This window comes from Monodelphis domestica, chromosome 3 (assembly GCF_027887165.1).
Source record: "Monodelphis domestica isolate mMonDom1 chromosome 3, mMonDom1.pri, whole genome shotgun sequence".
NCBI classification, from domain to species: Eukaryota; Metazoa; Chordata; class Mammalia; order Didelphimorphia; family Didelphidae; genus Monodelphis; species Monodelphis domestica.
The window spans coordinates 85,842,157-85,863,072 of NC_077229.1; the positions used below are offsets into that span (position 1 = coordinate 85,842,157).

Consider the following 20,916-nt stretch of genomic DNA (forward strand, 5'->3'; position numbering starts at 1 on the left):
TGGAAGTATATTTTGTGTGATAATATATGTATAACCAAGACTGAATTGCTCATGCCAGCTCTGGGAGGGGGGAGGGAAGAAGAGAGGGAAACAATTTGGATCATATAACTTTAGAAAACTCATGGGAAATTTTATAATTAAAATTTTTTAAAAATCAGCAACAACAACAAAAAGTTTGGCCTAGCTAACCATTGTGGGGAAAACCAAGTTGAAAATTAGAATGCCTAATGTGTAGATTATGACATATTGTTAGATGGTCAACTTATAGAGCTACCCCCCCCCCCCCAATTGTATATATTTTTGACATACACTGCAAATAAATACTAATCAGGACACAGAATTAAACAGGAGAAGGCTAGTGGGCTAGAGAGACAAACTTCAGGAAATTACAAAGCTTCTTTGCCAACTCCAAAATTCTCCCAGAACAGGTACATCTTTTTAATATGAATAGTGTACCATTGTTGATGATTGGATAAAAGTCATGTAACTACATAGAGCTCTGAAGAATTAAAAATGAGTATCACTCAGAAAGCAGTGAAGAAACTCAACAAATAAGGAACTGTGAAGAATAATCAGGGCACCGGATAACATAAAAAAACTACATTATTGCCATATAGTAAGAACACAAGATAGCAGGTGGAAAGCCCACCTAACAAATGTATATAATTTGGTAACACTATCTTAACTGTTGTTCACTAGTTGTTTTATGGATAATTATAAAGGAAAATCATAGTAGTTACCTGTCTGAACACCTATCCTTGTGGATCTCTTCAGGGAAAGGTGAAAGATGGTGAATGGGCAAAGAATACTAACCAGGACAACAACAATGAGATTCCTTCTGTTAAGATTACTAAACATTCCAGCTAAAATCCCTCCTCTTACCTGTGCTCCTCTAACAAGAGGGGGCATCACTATCTGTGTGTTCTGCTGAGACCCCAGCTTTGAAGATGTCTGTTGGCCTCCACGGACCAGAGGAGGGGGAATAACATTGCCTGGTATTCTTGTAGATGAAGCCTACAAATTACAATAATTACTTTATAAGTGGGGAAACACAAATGCATATTATAAGGGATACAAACTTTGTCAAATGATAGTCATAGTTGCTTTAAGTGCTCTATTACAATTCACATTTGGTTGATCTGCTTGTTCAAGGTCCAAGACACCACACTTGAAACTAAAGTCAGGATCTGAATTAATTCAGTACTTAAGAAGTCCCTACTGTTTTGGAGTCAACACTCACACTAAATGTTGGTCCTATTTATCACAGGCATAGAGCAAAGATCTAGCATTGGGTACCTTCGAAAAAGAGTAAGGGACAATTCAGTTATAAAGTTGGAAGTGTCATGTTTACACTATTTAATACTCTCAGGAAACCTGGCTTGTAACTAGAGAGTATTCTTTGAGCTGTTTTTCCTCAAAGAAGTACCCAAAATGCAAAGAAAAATACAACAATATTGTGGGAGGTAGTGTTATTTCAGTATATCTGTGGGGTAAGCCTAATACAGATCCAAAAGTGAATTATAATGGCTAAAGGGTCACAAATCCACTTTGGCATTCAAACATTCATTTTGATCGCAGGAATTTAGAATTTTACTAGAGAGAGTCAAACAGGAGACAACTCAGGGACACATAGCCCACTGTCTGGCCAAGGTTTGGAGACTTTATGGTTTAATAACGGTTGACTATAAAGTATGTCTTTCTAGTTTGCCAGGTCTACTAGGATCTGCTCTTTATTAATTAAGTTTGTCCTTCATTATCTTCCATTAAATGGATTTTTTGAGCTATTTCTCATCAATAAACACATAATAAGCCAACAATCAATTTCTTTTCCTTGTCTCAAATTAAGAAGGCAGTATGTTTATTAGAAACAAGTACCAGGTTTTCCTTTCCCTCTCTTTATGCCCTTCTCATTTCTTTTCCCTCCAACCTGGCAGTGTTTCCAAGGATCAAACTGACCTGAAGAGATGGCTTGCCAGCAGGAATGTTTTGTGTTCCCCGTACCAAAGGGGGAGGGGTGGCCACAGCATTCCCAGAGGAGCCAGCAGGCTGCAAGAGAACATTAAAAGGATACATGTGAGAGGGTGGGAGGCCCAGTAGCAAGCAATTAAGAACAAAAACATCCCTTCCCCCTAAAAACCACATGAATAAGTAATCCTCATGGAATAAGATTTTGCTAAAATGATATTGATTTTTTTATGCCCATGCTCTCAGAATCATACTTTCAACTAAGAAAATGCCTGTCTTTGGTCAATAATTGGAACAAAGGCAAACTGTTGGGCATGTGTGAATGGGAGGGGAAAAACAGGGCATGAAACAATTTTCTACTGACCAAAGATCCTTCTGTGGTATGGAGCTTTTAAAATCATTCATTCCTTTTCCCAGATAGCTAAATGGATGTTGAATGCTTTGTTCTCATGTGTCCAGAATGGTCGGAGGTTGTGGTTGAAGAAAGTGAACAAATGGGCTGGTATACTGGAACAGGCTAGTCACTGTTTTAGCATCTTACCTCCCAATAACATATAGAGCTTGCCACCTGACAAATGAGCAAGTTAATCTCCAAGCCTACAAGTTTTAATAGAGAAACTAACATTTCAAACAACTCATGGCAGGGATTTTACAGACTAGACAAAGAAATTAAAAATATTATTGGGATCTCATTCCCCTAAGAAAGCTGGGAAAATTAGTCTTACTGATACATGGCTAAGATTAGCATTTACACTTCGCCTACTTCTTTAGTGGATGATACTGGACCAAAACAAACATTTCTAAGTTGTTTTCAGAAGATTGCAAAGATAAGTAGAATACCTCCTCACCCTTCAAATCACAAAGTATTTTAAGTGAAATACACCTTTAAGCATTATATCAACAACTGTTTTCTAGAATGTATTTTACTCTCTGATTTATAAAGACACCTACTAAAAGGAAACAAAAGGCAATTGAGAGATTTCATGAGATGGGAATTTTCCTAAAGGGGGGAAAAAAAATCAAAGCACCCTAAAAGTTCAACAAAGCCCCTGATGTTTTTATATCCATGTTATCTTTCAGACATTTCTCTCTGATGATCTCCATTGAAATATTTTTCAGATGCTTCATAATGACATGAAACTCTTGATTAGGGACAAGCTTCAGCTGATTCTCTCAAACTGGAAGGGATGACACAATCTAGGCCCAAGGATGAGGTTAGAGAGCCTCATCAACAATGCTAGTCATTACCTTATGGAAAACTCATGAAAATTCACTACTAAGGAATAGAAAAGGGCAGCATCTAAAGTGAAAAAGAAGACTCTTAGATAGTCCTTTTTAATTCTAAAAATTATTTGCCCATATGAAAAGGTAAAATGAGAAAAGTAGATGGAGCAAGAGTGCTTCATACACTGATGAATAAATGGACTGATCGCCTTTTACTTTTTCTTTTAAACCTTCAAATCAAACCTTAGAATCAATTCTAAGACAGAAGCATAGCAAGCTCTAGACAATTAGGATTAAAGTAACTTGTCTAGGGTCACACAACTAGGAAGTGTCTAAGGCCAGATTTGATCCTCCAGGGCTCCAGGTTTGGTACTCTATCCCATGATATCAAGATGCCCCAAATGATTATCTTTCCCTCAGAAAAGGGCAGATTTTTAAGTTTTAGGAATATGAAAGTATGTACTTCATACACATACTACTACTCTGTTCTATATGCCTAAGTTTGGACAAGACCCATAACAGATTGGAAGGAGAAATCCAGTGAAAAAATGTTTTAACAACACACATATTTAAGTTACAGGAATTAGAGTTGTCAAACTTGGAGATCTATGACAAAATGGGAAAAAGGAAACCTTTCTTGAAATATGAGTAGTAATCTCTAGGCAGCAATGGGATTTTTATCCACTAACTGAATATGTAGGCTGTCCTAAAAGTCAGTGCAGCTTTAGTAGGTATTTTTTTTCCTTTCTTTTAAAAAATTTTTTTCTTTCCATCTTAAAATCAATATTGAATATTAGTTCTGAGGCAAAAGAACAGTCAGGGCTAGATAAGGGGTGTTAAGTGACTTGTACAGTAATACATTTGGGAAGATTTGAGGCCATATTTGAATCCAGGGCCAATCCACTGAGCCATCTAGCTGCCCCCTATTAAATTTTGTTTTAATTTGAATTACATGGCCCCAGAAAAATCTTCTTTCTCTGTAAAACAAAAAAATACATGTTGACATTTTCTTAAATGAGATTCTTTATGGCATGACACCATCCTCAAAAAGAGTTATAATACATTAGAACAATTTCTCTCAGATATCTCAGAAAAAATAAATACCTTCTGGGTAATGGCTTCTTTTTGTATCTGACTTTGTCTTAGCTTTTTCAACAAAACAAGTTTTGCTTCTTCTAATCGCAATTCTTCTTTAAGTTGTTTGATCATTCTCTCTCGTTCTTCTGGACTGCTCTTCTGCAAGAGGAAATAAAAGAATAAGTGAATAAAAGGACACAATTTGAGAAAACAAAAGTTTAATAATAACCTGTCCTCTGATTTATAGTGTCTGAGTAACAATGACAGCAGCTTATATTTCTTTTATAACATACAACTTATCGACTCCTTCCCTCAGAATAAGAAGGTGTCAAGGAGTTAGTGCAAGGACTATTATTTCCAGTTTACAAGGAAGGGAACTGAGGTACTAAGAGTGATTTACCTAACATCCTCTGATTAATAAATTGTAGAGAAGGACTCGATTCTAGGTCCTCTGGTGTTAAGTATACAGTTTTATGTCATCTTATCCTTTATTCATTAAGAAAATATTTATTAAATTGTAATGGAGCTATAATTGTATATAACTTCGTTGAGAAATGTATAGAGAGCACCATGGTCAGCACAGGGGAAAATACAACACATAAATAAGACATGGTTCTCCATTCTCATGGGGCAGTGAAATAAGACACAACACAGATAATTATGTAGCAAGGTGCTGAGATAATGTTCACTGGCAGACAGAGGCTTCTGGTTTCCCCTATACAATCCCCTAGGAGCCATAAGACTATGAACTATGAAAAAGTCCCTCCTACCCAGTCCTATGAGAAAGAAGAGAAAGGGGAGCTCTGGTGTGCAAATGGGAAAAGGATCAGAGAAGACAAAAGGCCAGCTCACTGGGTGGATGCTTAGTGCTCCTACTGTTGTTGCTGATATTGTGATGCTTCTATCTTGGCTGACAGTGAGCTAATGAGTCTAAAGGACTGTGGAGCCAATACAGAGTATCAGTGGCTATCTGATGCTGAGAACTAATTTAGTAAAATGTTTACCTCCCCATCTTTTACTTTGCTTTGGCTCTCTTGACTAAGAATAAATCTCATTTATCATTTTTCTTAAGACATTCCTGGCTTTCTACATTGGCAATGGTTTAAAAAATTTTTTTTTCTAAGACTACTTGGTTGCCTTTTACTGAAATGATCTGTGAGTATATGTAGAGGTAAAATTAAATTCTGTGGGAAAGAGGATACTGGTTTGCTAAAAAGAAAGTAATAGACAGTGAATAAAAGAACAACAAAAAAAATTAAGTGCTTATATATGCACCAAGTACTATGCTAAATTCTAGGGATAGGAATAGGAAAAAAAAATGAGATGATGTCTGCTCTCAAGAGGCAATGGAGTAGGGAAGAGCTAGGTGGCTCAGTGGATTGAGAGCCAGGCCTAGAGATGGGAGGGTCCTGGGTTCAAATCTGGTCTCAGACACTTGCTACATGTGTGACCCTGGGCAAGTCACCTAACTGCTATTGCCTAGCCCTTACTGCTCTTCTGCCTTAGAACAAATCCACAGTATTGATTATAAGATGGAAAGTAAAGGTTTATTTATTTTTTTAAAAAGAGGCATGAGATGGCAGTTCCAAGGGACTTCAGAACATGGAGGTAGGGTAGATAAGAAGGTCTGGAGGTGGTGGAAGATCAGATGATAAGGCTTAGTGATCTTCCCTATCACCAGAAGAAAGAGTTGTAGATTTCTTTCTAAACCAAGCAATATATACAGTTGTGAAGCAAGGAGGAAAGGTGACCTTGTTGACTCTTGGTTCCTTGGGTCTTCTGTAGCCCAAGAGTTCCACATGGGTTTTGGAAAGGAGTTGAGGGAAGTACCTCAAACCAAAAAGTTTTCACTAATTCATACCAAAGCAGACTAAATGAATCTGGATCATCCTGGATTTCTTCTGGAAAAAATGTTATGCTTGGAAAAGAAAATGAAAAATAAAAAGAAAAAAGTCCTTATTTAGTTACCTTGGCTTAAAAAAAAAAAAAGCATAGTGAAAATACATCTATCTGAAGTCTTGTGAATTTGATCAAGTCTTATGAGTCAAAACTAAAAATGAAGGTTATGGAGAAAAATGCTCACATTTGTCTCTTAAACCAGATATGAAAAAATACAGCATAGGGAAAAAAAGTATCAGAACAATGGAAGAAGTACATAAGCATAGAGGCTGTGATAAAAATCTAGGATCTTAGACTTCGATCCTAAATATATACTACATATATATAATAAATATATATAAAAGGACAAATAGTAAGAAACAAGATGAACTGAAGCTCTTACTGCAAGGACATAAATCAAATCTCATCTATCACTAAAACCCACTGAAATGGGTCTCAATTAAACATAGCTCATTGGAGGCTATTTTGTTCAAAAAAGAACAGTAAAGAAAAACAAATCTGAAGGACTTGACTGATTACTGTGGGTTATAACCCACTATAAATCCAGAAGACTGCAAAAGAATCATGATTATTACATCTCTTAAACCTCTAATCTATTAGCTCTCTCTCAAGAAATGGGAAGCAATAGATAACAGTGTTAATGAAACAGTTTTTTTTTTTTAAAGCACAGAGGAAAAGAGGAGGTTCAGGGAAAAACACAGATAAATGGCATAGCTTTGGAACCAATATGCCAAATTAAAGCAAACTTTAAAGAGGGGGCAAAAAAAGAGTCAAACTGTATATAGTAGAGATTCATGATTTTGCCTTGTTTGTAGAAATAGTTATATTTGCTAGTGCTTGTAAAGGATGGAATATTTTAAAAAACTACAATGTTAAAAATAGAACAGTAGGGGGCAGCTGGGTAGCTCAGTGGATTGAGAGCCAGGCCTAGAGATAGGAGGCCCTAGGTTCAAATGTGACCGCATACACTTCCCAGCTGTGTGACCCTGGGCAAGTCACTTAACTCCCATTGCCTAGCCCTTACCACTCTTCTGCCTTAGAACCAATACACAGTATGGATTCTAAGACAGAAGGTAAGGGTTTAATTAAAAAAATAAATAGAACAGTACAAAGAAAATAGAATAGTATTCATACACTAAGCATATGTCTCATGATTATCATGATCTAGCTTGATGTCAGAGATGAGTTAAAAAGCTATACTTTCTTTTTTTTGGCAGAGATGGGGGCTGTGGATATAGAATGTTGTATATGAATTAGTACACACATACAGGTTCTCCCCCCCTTCTTTTTTTTACATCTTTACAAGTGATAGGCTCACTGAATAGAAGAAAGACTGGAGATATACATAAGAGCGAAGATGATGCAAAATTAAGAGACATTAAACATATTAATGTGTAGGTGTGTGTGTGTGTGTGTGTGTGAGAAGAACCACATTCCCCAAGAATATATTTGATTATATTGTACAATGTATAAAAATATATACCCTTAAAAAAAAAAGATGCATTTATATAAGGATGAATTAGAACACAGTGTGGTAGAGAGTATTTGAATGAGAATAAATGGAGAGAAAACAAGTGATACTATCATGATAGCATACATATTTCAGATAACTAGAATATATAGGAAATTTAGTAAGAAGCTTAACATCAAAAAACCCAACATCTGGGTAACTGGTCTCATCCCTTCCAAGCAAACAGAAGAAAAAGAAATGGAAGCAGTGTCACATTTTATATTTTTTGTCTCTGACATCACTGCAGATAGCAACTGCAGCCATGTAATGAAATTCTTGCTCCTTGGAAAGAATGCTAGGGTAAATTTGGACAGTATATTAAAAGAAGAGACATCACCTTGCTGATAAAGGTCTTGTGAAAGCTATGGCTTTTCCAGTTTCAATATATGACTATGAGAGTTGGACTATAAGGAAAGTGGAGATGCACAGAATCAATGCTTTTGAATTGTGATGCTGGAGAAAACTCTTGACAGTTCTTTGGATAATAAGGAGCTAAAAGCAGTCAATACTTAGAGAAATTAATCCAGACTATTCACTGGAAGGCCAAATACTGAAGCTTAAATACTCTGGCTGCATAAGAAGAAAGGACTCAATGGAAAAAAACAACTTGGGAAAGACTGAAGGTAAATGGAAAGGAGGATGGGAGAAGATGAGATGGATAGATGGTGTAATGGAAAAAAAAACAAACATGAATTTGGGCAGGCTTCAAGGGATAGTGGAGGATAGAAGGACTTGGCATGCTATATGGTCCATGGAGCCACAAAGAGGTGGATATAAACAAATAACAAAGTAGGAAGTAATATGTGTGTATGTAATAGGAGTGGTAGTGATGAGGGAAAACCGTATCAATCTCTCTTGGAGAGGTGCAGGTGATAAATTCTTGACTTCTCTTACTCATAATTTCTATTTTAAAAGGTAGAGGAAGTGATAAGAGAAATGATTTCACTGAACCCAATTCTGGATCAACAAGGAAAAAACAAGAGCTGTAAGGTAGAACTATAGGAGGAAGTGGCAACTGAATTTTACAATTTGTAAGAGAGATGGAGAGAAAGGCAAGGCACAGTCCAACACATAACTTAGGATTTGGGTGAGCAGGTTTTAAAGAATATTGAGAAAAGATGGGAAACATATCATGTGGCTTAAAAATTTTCACTGAAAAAATTTGACCCAAGAAAGATGGAGAAAATCTCAAGAATGAAATCCTTAAGGAACAAATTATTTTTAAAAAACCCTTACCTTCTGTCTTAGAATCAATAATGTCTATTGGTTCTATGGCAGAAGAGTGGTAAGGGATAGGCAACGGGGGTTAAGTGACTTGTCCAGGGTCACCCAGCTAGGAAGTGTCTGAAGTCACATTTGAACTTAGGACCTCCCATCTCTAGGTCTGGCTTTTAATTCACTGAGTCACCCAAATGCCCCCAGGAACAAATGATTCTTATTAGAAAAAAAGGTGTACACTGATGATACTAATGTGAACATGTAGAGAATTCAATGACCAATTTTTATTTTTCAAAGTAATATTGAAAAGAATGCAATGTCTGCTGGTTGTCTCCTTGCCTCAGGTCTCTCTCTCTCAGCCATGAAAGTGATCTTCCTAAAGCACAAGTCTCACCCTGCCACTCTCCCTCCCCCATTTGGTAAACTCCAGTAGCTCCTTATCTCCAGAATCAAAACAGAAAATTATCTGTTTGACTTTTAAAGTCCTTTTTAACTTGGCCCCTTCCAACTTTTCTTACACCTTGTTACTACTATCCACTGGGCCATTTGAGAGAGCTCTCTCCTCTTCCCTCTTCATCATATATAATTCAGATTCCTTCCTCTACTATCACTGTAATCCATTTCTCAGGAAGAAGTGGCCATTCCTGCCAAGAAAAATCCTCTCATATTTACATGTAATTCCATTCTGTCCCATCTTCTCTAGCAATTTGCTTCTCTTTGTCATACCTATGCTCACTAATCTTCAATCTCTGCCTAGTTTCCCTGTTACCTAGAAACATGTTTCCCCCATCCTCAAAAAATTGTCACTTGTTTTATCCATCCTTGGTAGCTTTATCCTATATCTCTCCTTCTCTTCAATGTTAAAGTCCTTGAGAAAGTCACTTAAAATTGGTACCTCTACTTCATTTCCTCTTACTGTCTTAACTGTCTGCAGTCTAGCTTTCAGTCTCAAAGTTTCACTGGAACTGCTCTCTCCAAAGTCAGCAATAATCTATTTGCCAAATTAATGGCATTTCCTTAATTCTCATCCTTCTTGATCTCTGTACCACCTTTGACTGTTGATCATTCTTTTCTCCTCAATACTCTTTAGGATTTCTTGACATTGCCCTCTCTTGGTTCTTCTCCTATTTGTCTGATCACAATCTCAGTCTCCCTCACTGTATTTTCATCCAGGTCTTGCCTGTTAACAGTGGGCATACTTCAAAAGGCTGTTTTAAACTCTCTTTTCCCTCTAGATTATTTTCCCTTGGTGATCTCATCAGTTCCCATGAGTTCAATTACTATAACTATGCAGATGATTCTCATATCTCCTTATCCAACCCTAACTTCTCTAGGATCTTCAGTCTTACATTTCCAACATCTGACTCGACATTTCAAACTGAATATCCCCTAGGCATCTCAGACTAAACATGCCCCAAGCTGAAGTCATCTTTCCTCCTAAGTCTTTCTTCCCTTTTTCTTATTGTCCTATTTCTTTTGTCAGCACCATTCAATCAATAAATACTTATTAAGTGCCTACTCTATGCCAAGCACTAGTTCTTGCCTCCTTTATGTTCTCTTTCAAGCTCTATGCCACACCCCAATATTCTGTCTTTATATCCCCTTCTCTCCTCTGATGCCGCCACCATCCTGGTGCAGGCCCTCATTATCTCACACTTGGATTGATTATAGCAACAGCTCTTCTCCAGATCATGTTCCACTCAACTATCAAAGTGATCTTCCTGAAGTGCAATCTGACCATGTCACTTCTTTATTCAATAAATTCCAATGACTGCTTTTCCTTTCAGGATAAAATATCACACTTTCTATTTGAATTTTTAAAAAGTCTTTCCAGTTTTCTTGAATTTTATTCCCCTTTTATCATCTCCTACAGTGTTCTGTCCTCCATGTTATTCCTTGAATAATACTCTCCTGACTCTTGCATTTTCATTGGCTGCCCCTAATATTGGAGTTCTCTCCCATTTATCCTGTACAGGACTTATACATAGTTGTTTGCACAGTGTCTCCTCAAATTAGATTGTGAGCTTTGTAAGGGCAGAGGCTGCTTTTGCTTTTCTTTATATCCTTATTGCTTAGCATGATATTAAGCACCCAGTGAGTTCTTAATAAATACTATCTAATTTCAAGCATTCTCATCAAATTAGGTCTTTCCTAGGGTGAGCTAGACCAACAAAAAATTGGAAACAGAATAACAAATTAATTCATAAATTTAGTAGCTAAGCAACAAAGGCATTTTACCAGTCCCTATATGCAATCTTCACCTATTTGTGACTGGTATATTCAAAGGTGTCTAGGGTTCTGTTTACTGCTTACCCTAAGATGGAGTGTAAGTTCTGACATTCTGGAACCTCATAGGTTGGTCAATAGTCTTCAAAAAGGTGACGAGGCTTCTAGAATGACTGTAACTGTGTAAAAAGGTAGCTAGATGAACTAGAGATTAAAACTGCTGGGATGTGTGAATCCTGCCTCATTCAGGAGCTGAGTGATCCTGGGCAAGTCATTTAACCTATCTTAGCCTTGGCTTCTTCATTTGTAAAATAGGGATAATAACAACATTAATCTTACAGAGTTGCTGTGAGGATGAAATGAGATAATATCTGTAAAGCATTTTATAAATCTTAGTGTACTATATAAATGTTGGTTACCACATATTACAAGCAGAACAAGAAAGGACCAGATCAGCTATATCAAAGACTGGCATGTGCCCTTAATAAACCATTTATTTAATATCAACCAATTATATCAAGGTCTTCCCCATGAGCAAGAGCTGTGTGTGTCTCTTTTTAAAGCAAAATGGACCTTTATACAGAATCGAAGAGAAATACAACCTTGGCACCAAAGGCACTCTCAAGTTGTCAGGTGTAATATATTCATGAACAAGTCAGATCAATTTTGGAAACAGTTCTTGAACCATGTGGCTCCAATTTCTAGTTTAAAGTCATCAAAATAATTGGGCTCTGTATTTTGTTTTATATATTTCAACAGCTAGAACTAGAGAAGACATAGACTTACCAAGAGAGCTTCGGTGTTGGTCTCCTTTAGTGGTACTTTTGTTAAGCCATTCATTCTAGGGCTTGAAGGCTCATTGTCTGATAACACTATAATATCAGGTGAGGGAACTCTCTTTTCTGGCTTCATATCACTGAAAAATAAAGAGAAAACAGGTAATTCATAAAGTAAGCTTCTATTTAGAACATTCTATCTCCCTACAATAGTATTCCCAAGGTTCTAAAACTTCCCTAAAATATTTCTTTTTTTAAATCCTCAGGATCAATTTTTTGATAACCTCATGTAAAAACCAAAGTTTTTTGGGTTTTTTTTCCCCCTCCAGTGGTACAGTATAGTGAACAAACACTGGACTTAGAAGTCAGAAGATCTTGGATCAAATTTTAAGACCAATTAAACCATATGAGATCATGGCAAGTCACTTTCTCTTTCTAGGTCCTCATGTTCTTAATCTATAAAATGAGGGAGCAAATAAATTAGATGATTCAAAGGTCCCTTCCCTTTCTAGGCCTAAATCCTATGACCTTTGCTTTCTCCCTAGTCTCTACCCACCAATCGCTTATATTTTAGTAGAGATGGTAAGACCTAGATACATTTAAAATGTATTAGTAATTTAGTGGTATGTGTTTAATGCAATCAGCTTGAACTAGCTCAAAATTTTTAGCGTGAGCATTTACACATTGAAAGCTGATAAATGATACAAGTCATGGCTTTGTTGTTTTGCTGACTGTCTAGGCTTAAGTGATGAAGAAAATGTGAAGAGAGAGTTAAATAAGGTATTCCAGGGCCACAGAGGCAGCAAAGTAGAAACATGATAAAGTGACAGAAAGTTTGGTTTTATAGTAGAGTATCTGACAAGGAGGCATGTGAGATAAGAAAGTAGGTTGGATTGGGATGGAGATAATGCAGATTGTGACAGAGCCCCTCCCCCCCAATCTTTTGATGTCACCTCATGCAGAATGAATCAACTACCAATATTTGTTATAAGATTTTGTTTAGTTGGAATCTTGAAAGCTACCTCAAAGAAGCTGAGATATTGAACATTCTTAGGTTTGTGATAAAATAAAAAGTTTTAAAGAGAGAAAAAAAGTAATATGGAGTCAGCTTGTGGAGGTCTTGAATATCTGACTAAGTAGGGTATCTGAGTTTTTTGGGAATGAACTAAAAATTAATTAAGACATGTTTATTAAAAGCTTATTATGAAAAATACAACACCCATTCCTATCGAAAACACTAGAAAGTATAGGAATAGAAGGGCCTTTCCTAAAAATAATAAACAGTATATATCTAAAACCATCAGCAAACATCATCTGCAATGGGGATAAACTAGAAGCCATCCCAATAAGATCAGGAGTGAAACAAGGATGCCCATTATCACCTCTATTATTTAACATTGTACTAGAAACACTAGCAGTAGCAATTAGAGAAGAAAAAGAAATTGAAGGTATTAGAATTGGCAATGAGGAGACCAAGCTATCACTCTTTGCAGATGATATGATGGTTTACTTAAGGAATCCTAGAGAATCAACCAAAAAGTTACTTGAAATAATCAACAACTTTAGCAAAGTTGCAGGATACAAAATAAACCCACATAAGTCATCAGCTTTTCTATATATCTCTAACCCATTTCAGCAGCAAGAATTAGAAAGAGAAATTCCACTTAAAATCGCCCTAGACAATATAAAATACTTAGGAACCTATCTGCCGAGACAAACACAGGAACTATATGAACACAACTACAAAACACTTTCCACAGTTAAAACTAGATCTAAACAATTGGAAAAACATTGATTGCTCATGGGTGGGATAAGCTAACATAATAAAAATGACAATCCTACCTAAATTAATTTACTTATTTAGTGCCATACCCATTGAACTACCAAAAAACTTCTTTACTGAATTAGAAAAAACCGCAACTAAGTTCATGTGGAAGAACAAAAGATCAAGGATATCCAGGGAAATCATGGGGGAAAAAAATGCAAAGGAAGGAGGACTTGCAGTCCCAGATCTCAAACTATACTATAAAGCAGTGGTTATCAAAACAATTCGGTACTGGCTAAGAGACAGAGAAAGGAGGTTCAGTGGAATAGACTTGGCGTAAATGATCTCGGCAAGACAGTTTATGACAAACCCAAAGACCCCAGCTTTTGGGACAAAAATCCATTATTTGATAAAAACTGCTGGGAAAATTGGAAGACAGTGTGGGAGAGATTAGGTTTGGATTAACACCTCACACCCTACACCAAGATAAATTCAGAATGGGTGAATGACTTGAATATAAAGAAGGAAACTATAAGTAAATTAGGCGAACACAGAATAGTATACATGTCAGACCTTTGGGAAGGGAATCCACAGATAGATGTCCCAAAGTAGAATGAAATATTTTAGGAGTCAACCAAGGTCTGTGCTTATGCAGATGTTCAAACAAAAATAAAAGATTATTTTTGGGGGAATGTTAAGTGCTCTTTCTATATTGTAATGTAGAGAGGATTCCTGTTTAAACACAGACATTAGACTAGAGGACCTCTGATGGTACTTCAGTTTCTGAGATTCTATAACATACCTTTCTCTATCCTTATTAACTTAAAATTTAGTGAAGTACAAATATCTTACATATGTTTGTTGCTGCCCAATTGCTCAGTCCTGTCAGACTCTTTATAACCTTGTGGACCACAAGCAAGCCATTTTTGCTATTATCTTGCAAAGATACAGGAGTGGTTGGCCATTTCCTTCTCCAATGGGTTAAGGCAAACAGAGGTTAAGTGACTTGCCCAGGGTGACACTGAGCCACCTAGCTGCCTCCATATGACATATGAACAAATAGCAATAACTATATAACAAATACTTAATGCCATATATTAATTATAATATACAATCTAAGAATATAAGAGCATAATTATGGATTATAGGAATACCAGAGCTCAAAAAAAAATCACCATTTGACCTGAAGAACAGAAAAAAAGGTAGCATTTGTGTCATAGTAGACCCTAATTCAGAGTCAGAAAGACTGGAATTCAATTTCTTCCTCAAAAACTTATCAGTTGTATGACTTGGGGCAAGATACTTAACTTCTCTTGGTCTTAAGTTTTCTCATCTATAATATGGGAATAATTAAAAGCATCTCTTTTATGTGGTCGTTGTGATGGTCAAATGAGATAAAGCACTTTACAAACCTTTAAACACTATTTCCTTTAATATTCCATGAGTTTCTAAGTGCTTGAGGATAAGAATCAACCCTAATATATCTACTATATCCCTAACAGCATAATTCAGAGTGTGAAATACAAAGTTTCAGAAAGAAGAATTCAACAGCCCAATGTTTGGTAAAGTAGAAGATATAAATTACCTAGGGGAAAAACCTCTATTTGGTAAAAATTCTGGGAACATGAAAAAGTAGTCCGGCAAAAATCAAGTTTAGATCAAAGCTTTGCACTACATTCCAGAATATATCCTAAACTGAATACATAACCTTAAAATTAAAGGTCATGCTATAAAAAAAATTAGAAGAAAAACACCATAAACTTCTTGAGGTTATGAGTAAGAGATATATTCTTAACTAAATAAGAGACACAAGGAATTATAAAAGATAACATGGATAAAAAATTTCATTTCTTGAAACTAAAAAGCTGCTATACAGACAATATTAATGTATCTAGAATAAGAAGGTAAATAGTCAAATGAGTGGGAAATCTATCAAAATTTCTGACAATAATTTGGTATTTAAGATATTTAAATAATTCACATACAGTCACACACAACTAATAGCTATTCTCTAATAGGTAAACAAAATAGCCAAAGCCTATGAATAAACAGTTCTTAAAAGAACTATCCCCTTGAGAAAAATGGTCAAATCATCAAAGTTTTTTCTTTATACTTCACACTTTGCATATTGGCAAAAATGAAAAAATATGGCAACAGCAAATTTTAGAGTTGTGGAAAGTAGGCACATTAATACATTGTTGGTAGACCCGTGAAATGGCAAAATCATTATGGAAAACAACGTGGAATTATGCAAATTAAGTGACTAAAAGGTCCATACTTGGAGCCAGAAATTCCACTGCCACGCTTACACACGAAAGAAGTCACTGATAAAGTCCCTATAAAACCCCCAAATATTTATAGCACCACTTTTCCTAATAGCTAAGATTTGCAAATAAAATGATGCCCATCATTTGTGGAATGGCTAAACAAATATATGGAAGCAATAGGCTGTAATAAATGAAGTATATGATGAATAAGGAGAAAGCATGGAAAGACTTATAGGGCTCTCTCTCTCTCTCTCTCTCTCTCTCTCTCTCTCTCTCTCTCTCTCTCTCTCTCTCTCTCTCTCTCTCTAATACCTTTCTTCCTCCTGTTTGTAATTAAAAATTCCATAAAAGGTTGACTGCTGATTTGAGTTTTCATTTAGGAATTACATAGCTGAATTCCTTGGCGACCTTAAATTAATATGTATCAGTCTTTTAAAGTGATTTCCTTGTCACAGTATACAAAGCAGGAAATACTTTGCACAGATCTCAAAATAGTTCACCACATGGACTAACAAACACCCCAAATAGCTAAAAGTAAAGGGAACAATTAATAATGAAGGACATTAATAATTAGTACAAACTGTCCTCAGAATTAGGGTTTCTATACCAAGAAAAATATTCCCTGAAATTTTTTAAGCGTGCTAAGCCCTCTGTGGGACTCAGTTTACTAGTTTCTAAAATGGTGCTATTAAAACTTAAAACTATTACCTCAATTTAAGAATTGTATGGGAAGCATTTGGAAAATAGAAAAGTTCTAACTAAATACAAGATACTGTTATTATTAATGATGATCATCTTGATTATTATACTTTAGGGAGATACATAGTGGATTGTTTAATTGTTGGCATTCTTTCTGCTTGTCTCTGTCACTGTTTCACTATCTTATTAGTAGTCACTCAGGTTGAAAACAAAGATTTTTCTCATTCCTTCTCTAAATTTATGATTTGATCTTTTTTATTATATCCTTATTTCTCAGATGGTACAACAATCTCTGCCCTCAATTCTTCCACTGCCACCTCACTACTTCAGATCTTCATTATCTTTCATTTATATTACTACAAGTCTCCCAGTTGGTACAGCTGTCCCATCTTTCCCCTCTAATGTATTCTTCATACCCTTTGCCTTGTTGAAAACCACACAGGCGTGTGCGCGCGCGCGCACACACACACACACATACATACATACACATGGTACCTACCTATCTCACAGGGTAGTTGTGAGGCTCAAATGACATAATGTAAGCATAATAGTGTTTTTGAAATCTTAAAGCACTACATAAATAACAGATATTATTCTTATTAAGAAATGAAAATTAGATAGCTGGCCTCCATGGTCTTTTAAAAAATCTGGGATCCAGAAACATTAAAAAGAAGCCCCTAGGATCAAATACAAGATGCTCTGTTTGGCCTATCCCCTCCCTACCTTTTGAGGTTTCTTAACATTTTATCACTCCCTCAGTGTTTTTCCTCTCCTTTCCTTTCCCCTCCCCCACCTCTTACCTTCCATCTTAGAATCAATACTTTATACTGGTTCCAAGGCAGAAGAGCCATAAGGACTAGACAATGAGGGGTTAAGTGGCTTGCCCAGGGCCACAATGCTAGGAAGTATCTGAGGCCAAATCTGAACCCAGGACTACTGTCTCTGGGCTTGGCTCTCAATCCACTGAGCTACTTAGCTGCCCTCTCATGTACTTTTTGATTTAGTAAAACTGCCTCTTTCCTATTCCAGGAACATGACACTCCAAACATTCTGTTTCTGTTCTATATGCCTGGGAATGCCAACTCATCTCCATACTTCCTGCCTCCCTGGGATTCCTTTAAATCCCAATTAAAGTCCCATCTTCTATAGGAAACTTTTCCTAAGCACTCTTAATTCTACTTCCCTCTGGTAATTATTTTCTATTTTTACAATATACAGCTTGTTTGCATACAGTTGTTTCCTTGTTCTCTTTCCCACTAGATTATGAGTTCCTTTGAGGGAAAGGATTATTTTATTTCTTTTTATATTCCCAGCATTTAGTACTTTGCCTTGGCACATAATAGGTGCTTTAATAAATATTTATGGACTGACATACTAGTATAGCAGAAAGAACATTGTATTTAGGTGGTATAAATGGGTTGATTGCCAAGCCTGTGGTCAGAAAGACCAGCTTCTGACATTTACTACCTGTGTGGCCTTGTATAAAGTCCTTTATCTCTATATGCCTTAGTTTTGTTTTATTTTTAATGCAGGGTTTATGATAATAAAATGAGACACTTGCAAAATGCTTAGAAAAATGTCTGCTACTAAGGTGCTCGGTAAATCATAATCATTATTACTATTTTATAGGATCTCAGTTTGAGTTCTGCCTTTGCAATTTACTATCTATACAATCTTCCAGCAAATCACTTGAACTTCTCTTGGCCAGTTCCATTAAACTGAGAGGGATCTCTTTCTAAATGTATGATTTCTATTGCAAAATCATCATCATGGATGATGTTCAAATACTCTCAATGGCTCCCCTGTAGCTGACCAAATATAGGATAACTTCTTTATTGGCATTTTATGGTTCTCTAAAATCTAACTCTAGCCTCCATTTTCTGTCTCCCACTAATCCCCTTGTATATTTGTTGTTCCTGATAAAATGAACTACTTTGTGTCCAATCAATATATCCTACACTTTTTCTTCACCAAAACTTTATTCATGCTGCTTCCCTGGCTAGAATTCTCTTTCTCTCCTACACATTAATTTTTGGTTTTATTTAATTATATTATAAGAATAAATCCAATAAATTGAAAACTAGATGTCTTCAAGGATCTAATACTTGTACATCAAAGATCCATAATGTGTGTGTCTATACATGCAAATATGTGCACGCATTCATGCTCACACACACACAATGATCCAAGGTTCATAAATTTGGGGCTGAAAGGAATCTGAGAGGCCAGTCAGTCCTACCCACTGATTTTACAGGTAAGAAAAATGAAGCCTAGAGAGGTGCTAACAGTCACACAGTAATCTCAACCCCCCCCTCCCCCATTTGAAGCACAAATTAAATATGCTTTTCTCTGAGAACCTCCCATGGTACTGTTGAAGTTCTTGCCTTCATCTGATTTCACAGCATAATATTAATTTTTTTACAATTACTAAAGTTTCCACATTTATCTTGTATTTGTCACATCTCTCCCTACAGTATACCATGGACCCTATAATCTATTTTTAAGAGAAACAATAAACTGTCCATCAGCTGAACAAGTGTACAGTTATCACTAAATTGTATGTAAAGATGAATTTAGTCATATTTCTCCCCATGAAACATTCTGTGTTCCATTAAATATCCTCAAAAGATGAAGCATATGACCTTCTTTTGGACTTCTTCCAAACTAAGTATATTCAAATAAAAACCAACAAATAAACTGACAAACACACTATTCCCTCAAAACATTTTTTGGCTAGTAATCTACTTTGTGAATCAGTCTAGTTTAACTAGGTAAGAAGGTGTTCTTTTTCATGGATCACATTCAAGTAGGACTTAATCTTGTTATACAATAAGAAATAATTTACCAGTACTTCACACTTTTGTCTAGGATGTCTACAATACTTCATCTTCACCCCTCTGAATACTTATCCATCCTTAAAAGGCCAAATCAAATGCCATTTCTTTAAGGAAGTTTCCCTCAATTCTTATTCACTTCCAAAGTCCTCTTTCAATAATGACCATTTCTTTTCTACCTATAGCTATCTTTCCTGATGCATTTATATGTTATTTTACACTACAGTTATTTGCATTTTGTCCTATCCCTCTTACTAGTTAAGTTCCATGACAGGATAATGATCACTTAACTAAATTTTGTATCTATCATAAAACTGAATGAAGTACTGGTTCTGTATACAGTATATACTAAAGATGAATAAAATTGCAATTCATTGTTTCAATGACTGTGTTAAGAATACTTTATAATAATATAAAAATACTTATAATTGCAAATACTTATTATAATTGTATTATGAGGTAATTCAAGCACTACTATCAAGGAATAATTTTCTACATGAGGAAGTGATTGACCCAATCTTACAGCAAGAATACTGACTTGAGACATTACATTAAAGCATTCACAAAAATTAAAAATACCTGACAAGACCCTAAAATAGGATATAAAAATGCACAGTTGGGTTAAATCTAGTTTGATTAGTTAACCAAATGAGTTTTCAAGAAGAGATCTCTAGAAAAGAAAAATTGAGGATGGACTTTTTTGTTCAAAAATATTTATAGCTGCATTTTTTTGTGGTGGCAAAAAATTGGAAAATATGGGGATGTCCCTCAATTGGGGAATGGTTGAACAAATTGTGGTATATGATAGTGATGGAATACTATTGTGCTAAAAGGAATGATGAACTGCTTGATTTCTATAAGAATTGTAAAGAACTACATGAACTGATGTGGAGTGAAATGAGCAGAACCAGAAAAACATTGAAGCTCATAAGGATTGGTTCATGGCTCTCATGTTACCACATTCAGGGTTTTCCCCTGGGAATGCCAGAATTTGGTTCTTATTTAGGTCTTCCTCCAAACATCAAAGAAAAGGCTGTTAGGAACCATGAAATGATAGTGACAGAATACACAACAGATGATCATTTACCAACAGACAACACAAAGGTTACATAGGAGTCCAAGTTAAGATGGTGTCTTCCAGTAGGTACTTTCCCCTTCTCCAAGAAAAATAGACTTAACTCTTAGAACTAGCAAAACAGTATCTCAAAGTAGTGCCTCCTGAAGATCCTACTACCGACTTAAATTATGAGTGGCATCTATATTTATGCAGATCTATGTTCAAGAAACCGTGTTCTAAACCTCTGCTTTCAGTCCCAATGGGTAGGGTATCTTTTCCTCTTGTATCCCTGCACCTCCTCCCCCCAATCTCTCTGCACTCCTCAATATTACTTGTATCTTCTTTTTAAAGGCCCTTAAGGATGGCCAGCTCAAATGTTTGAAAATCATCAAGGTTCAT

General features: G+C 35.9%; 1 protein-coding gene across 5 annotated transcripts in view; it reads right to left on the reverse strand.

Moving 5' to 3' along the window:
- The window catches only part of GATAD2A (GATA zinc finger domain containing 2A), a 220,143-nt gene that overhangs the window by 31,181 nt on the left and 168,046 nt on the right, over positions 1 to 20,916 (reverse strand). For all 5 annotated transcript variants that reach the window (XM_016432182.2, XM_007489203.3, XM_056822370.1 and 2 more), the window contains exons 4-7: positions 11,906 to 12,035; positions 4,294 to 4,425; positions 1,957 to 2,046; positions 883 to 1,014 (exon numbers count right to left, since the gene is read on the reverse strand). In XM_016432182.2, the coding sequence (XP_016287668.1) occupies positions 883 to 1,014; positions 1,957 to 2,046; positions 4,294 to 4,425; positions 11,906 to 12,035 (484 nt within the window). The remainder of the gene's footprint in view (positions 1 to 882; positions 1,015 to 1,956; positions 2,047 to 4,293; positions 4,426 to 11,905; positions 12,036 to 20,916) is intronic.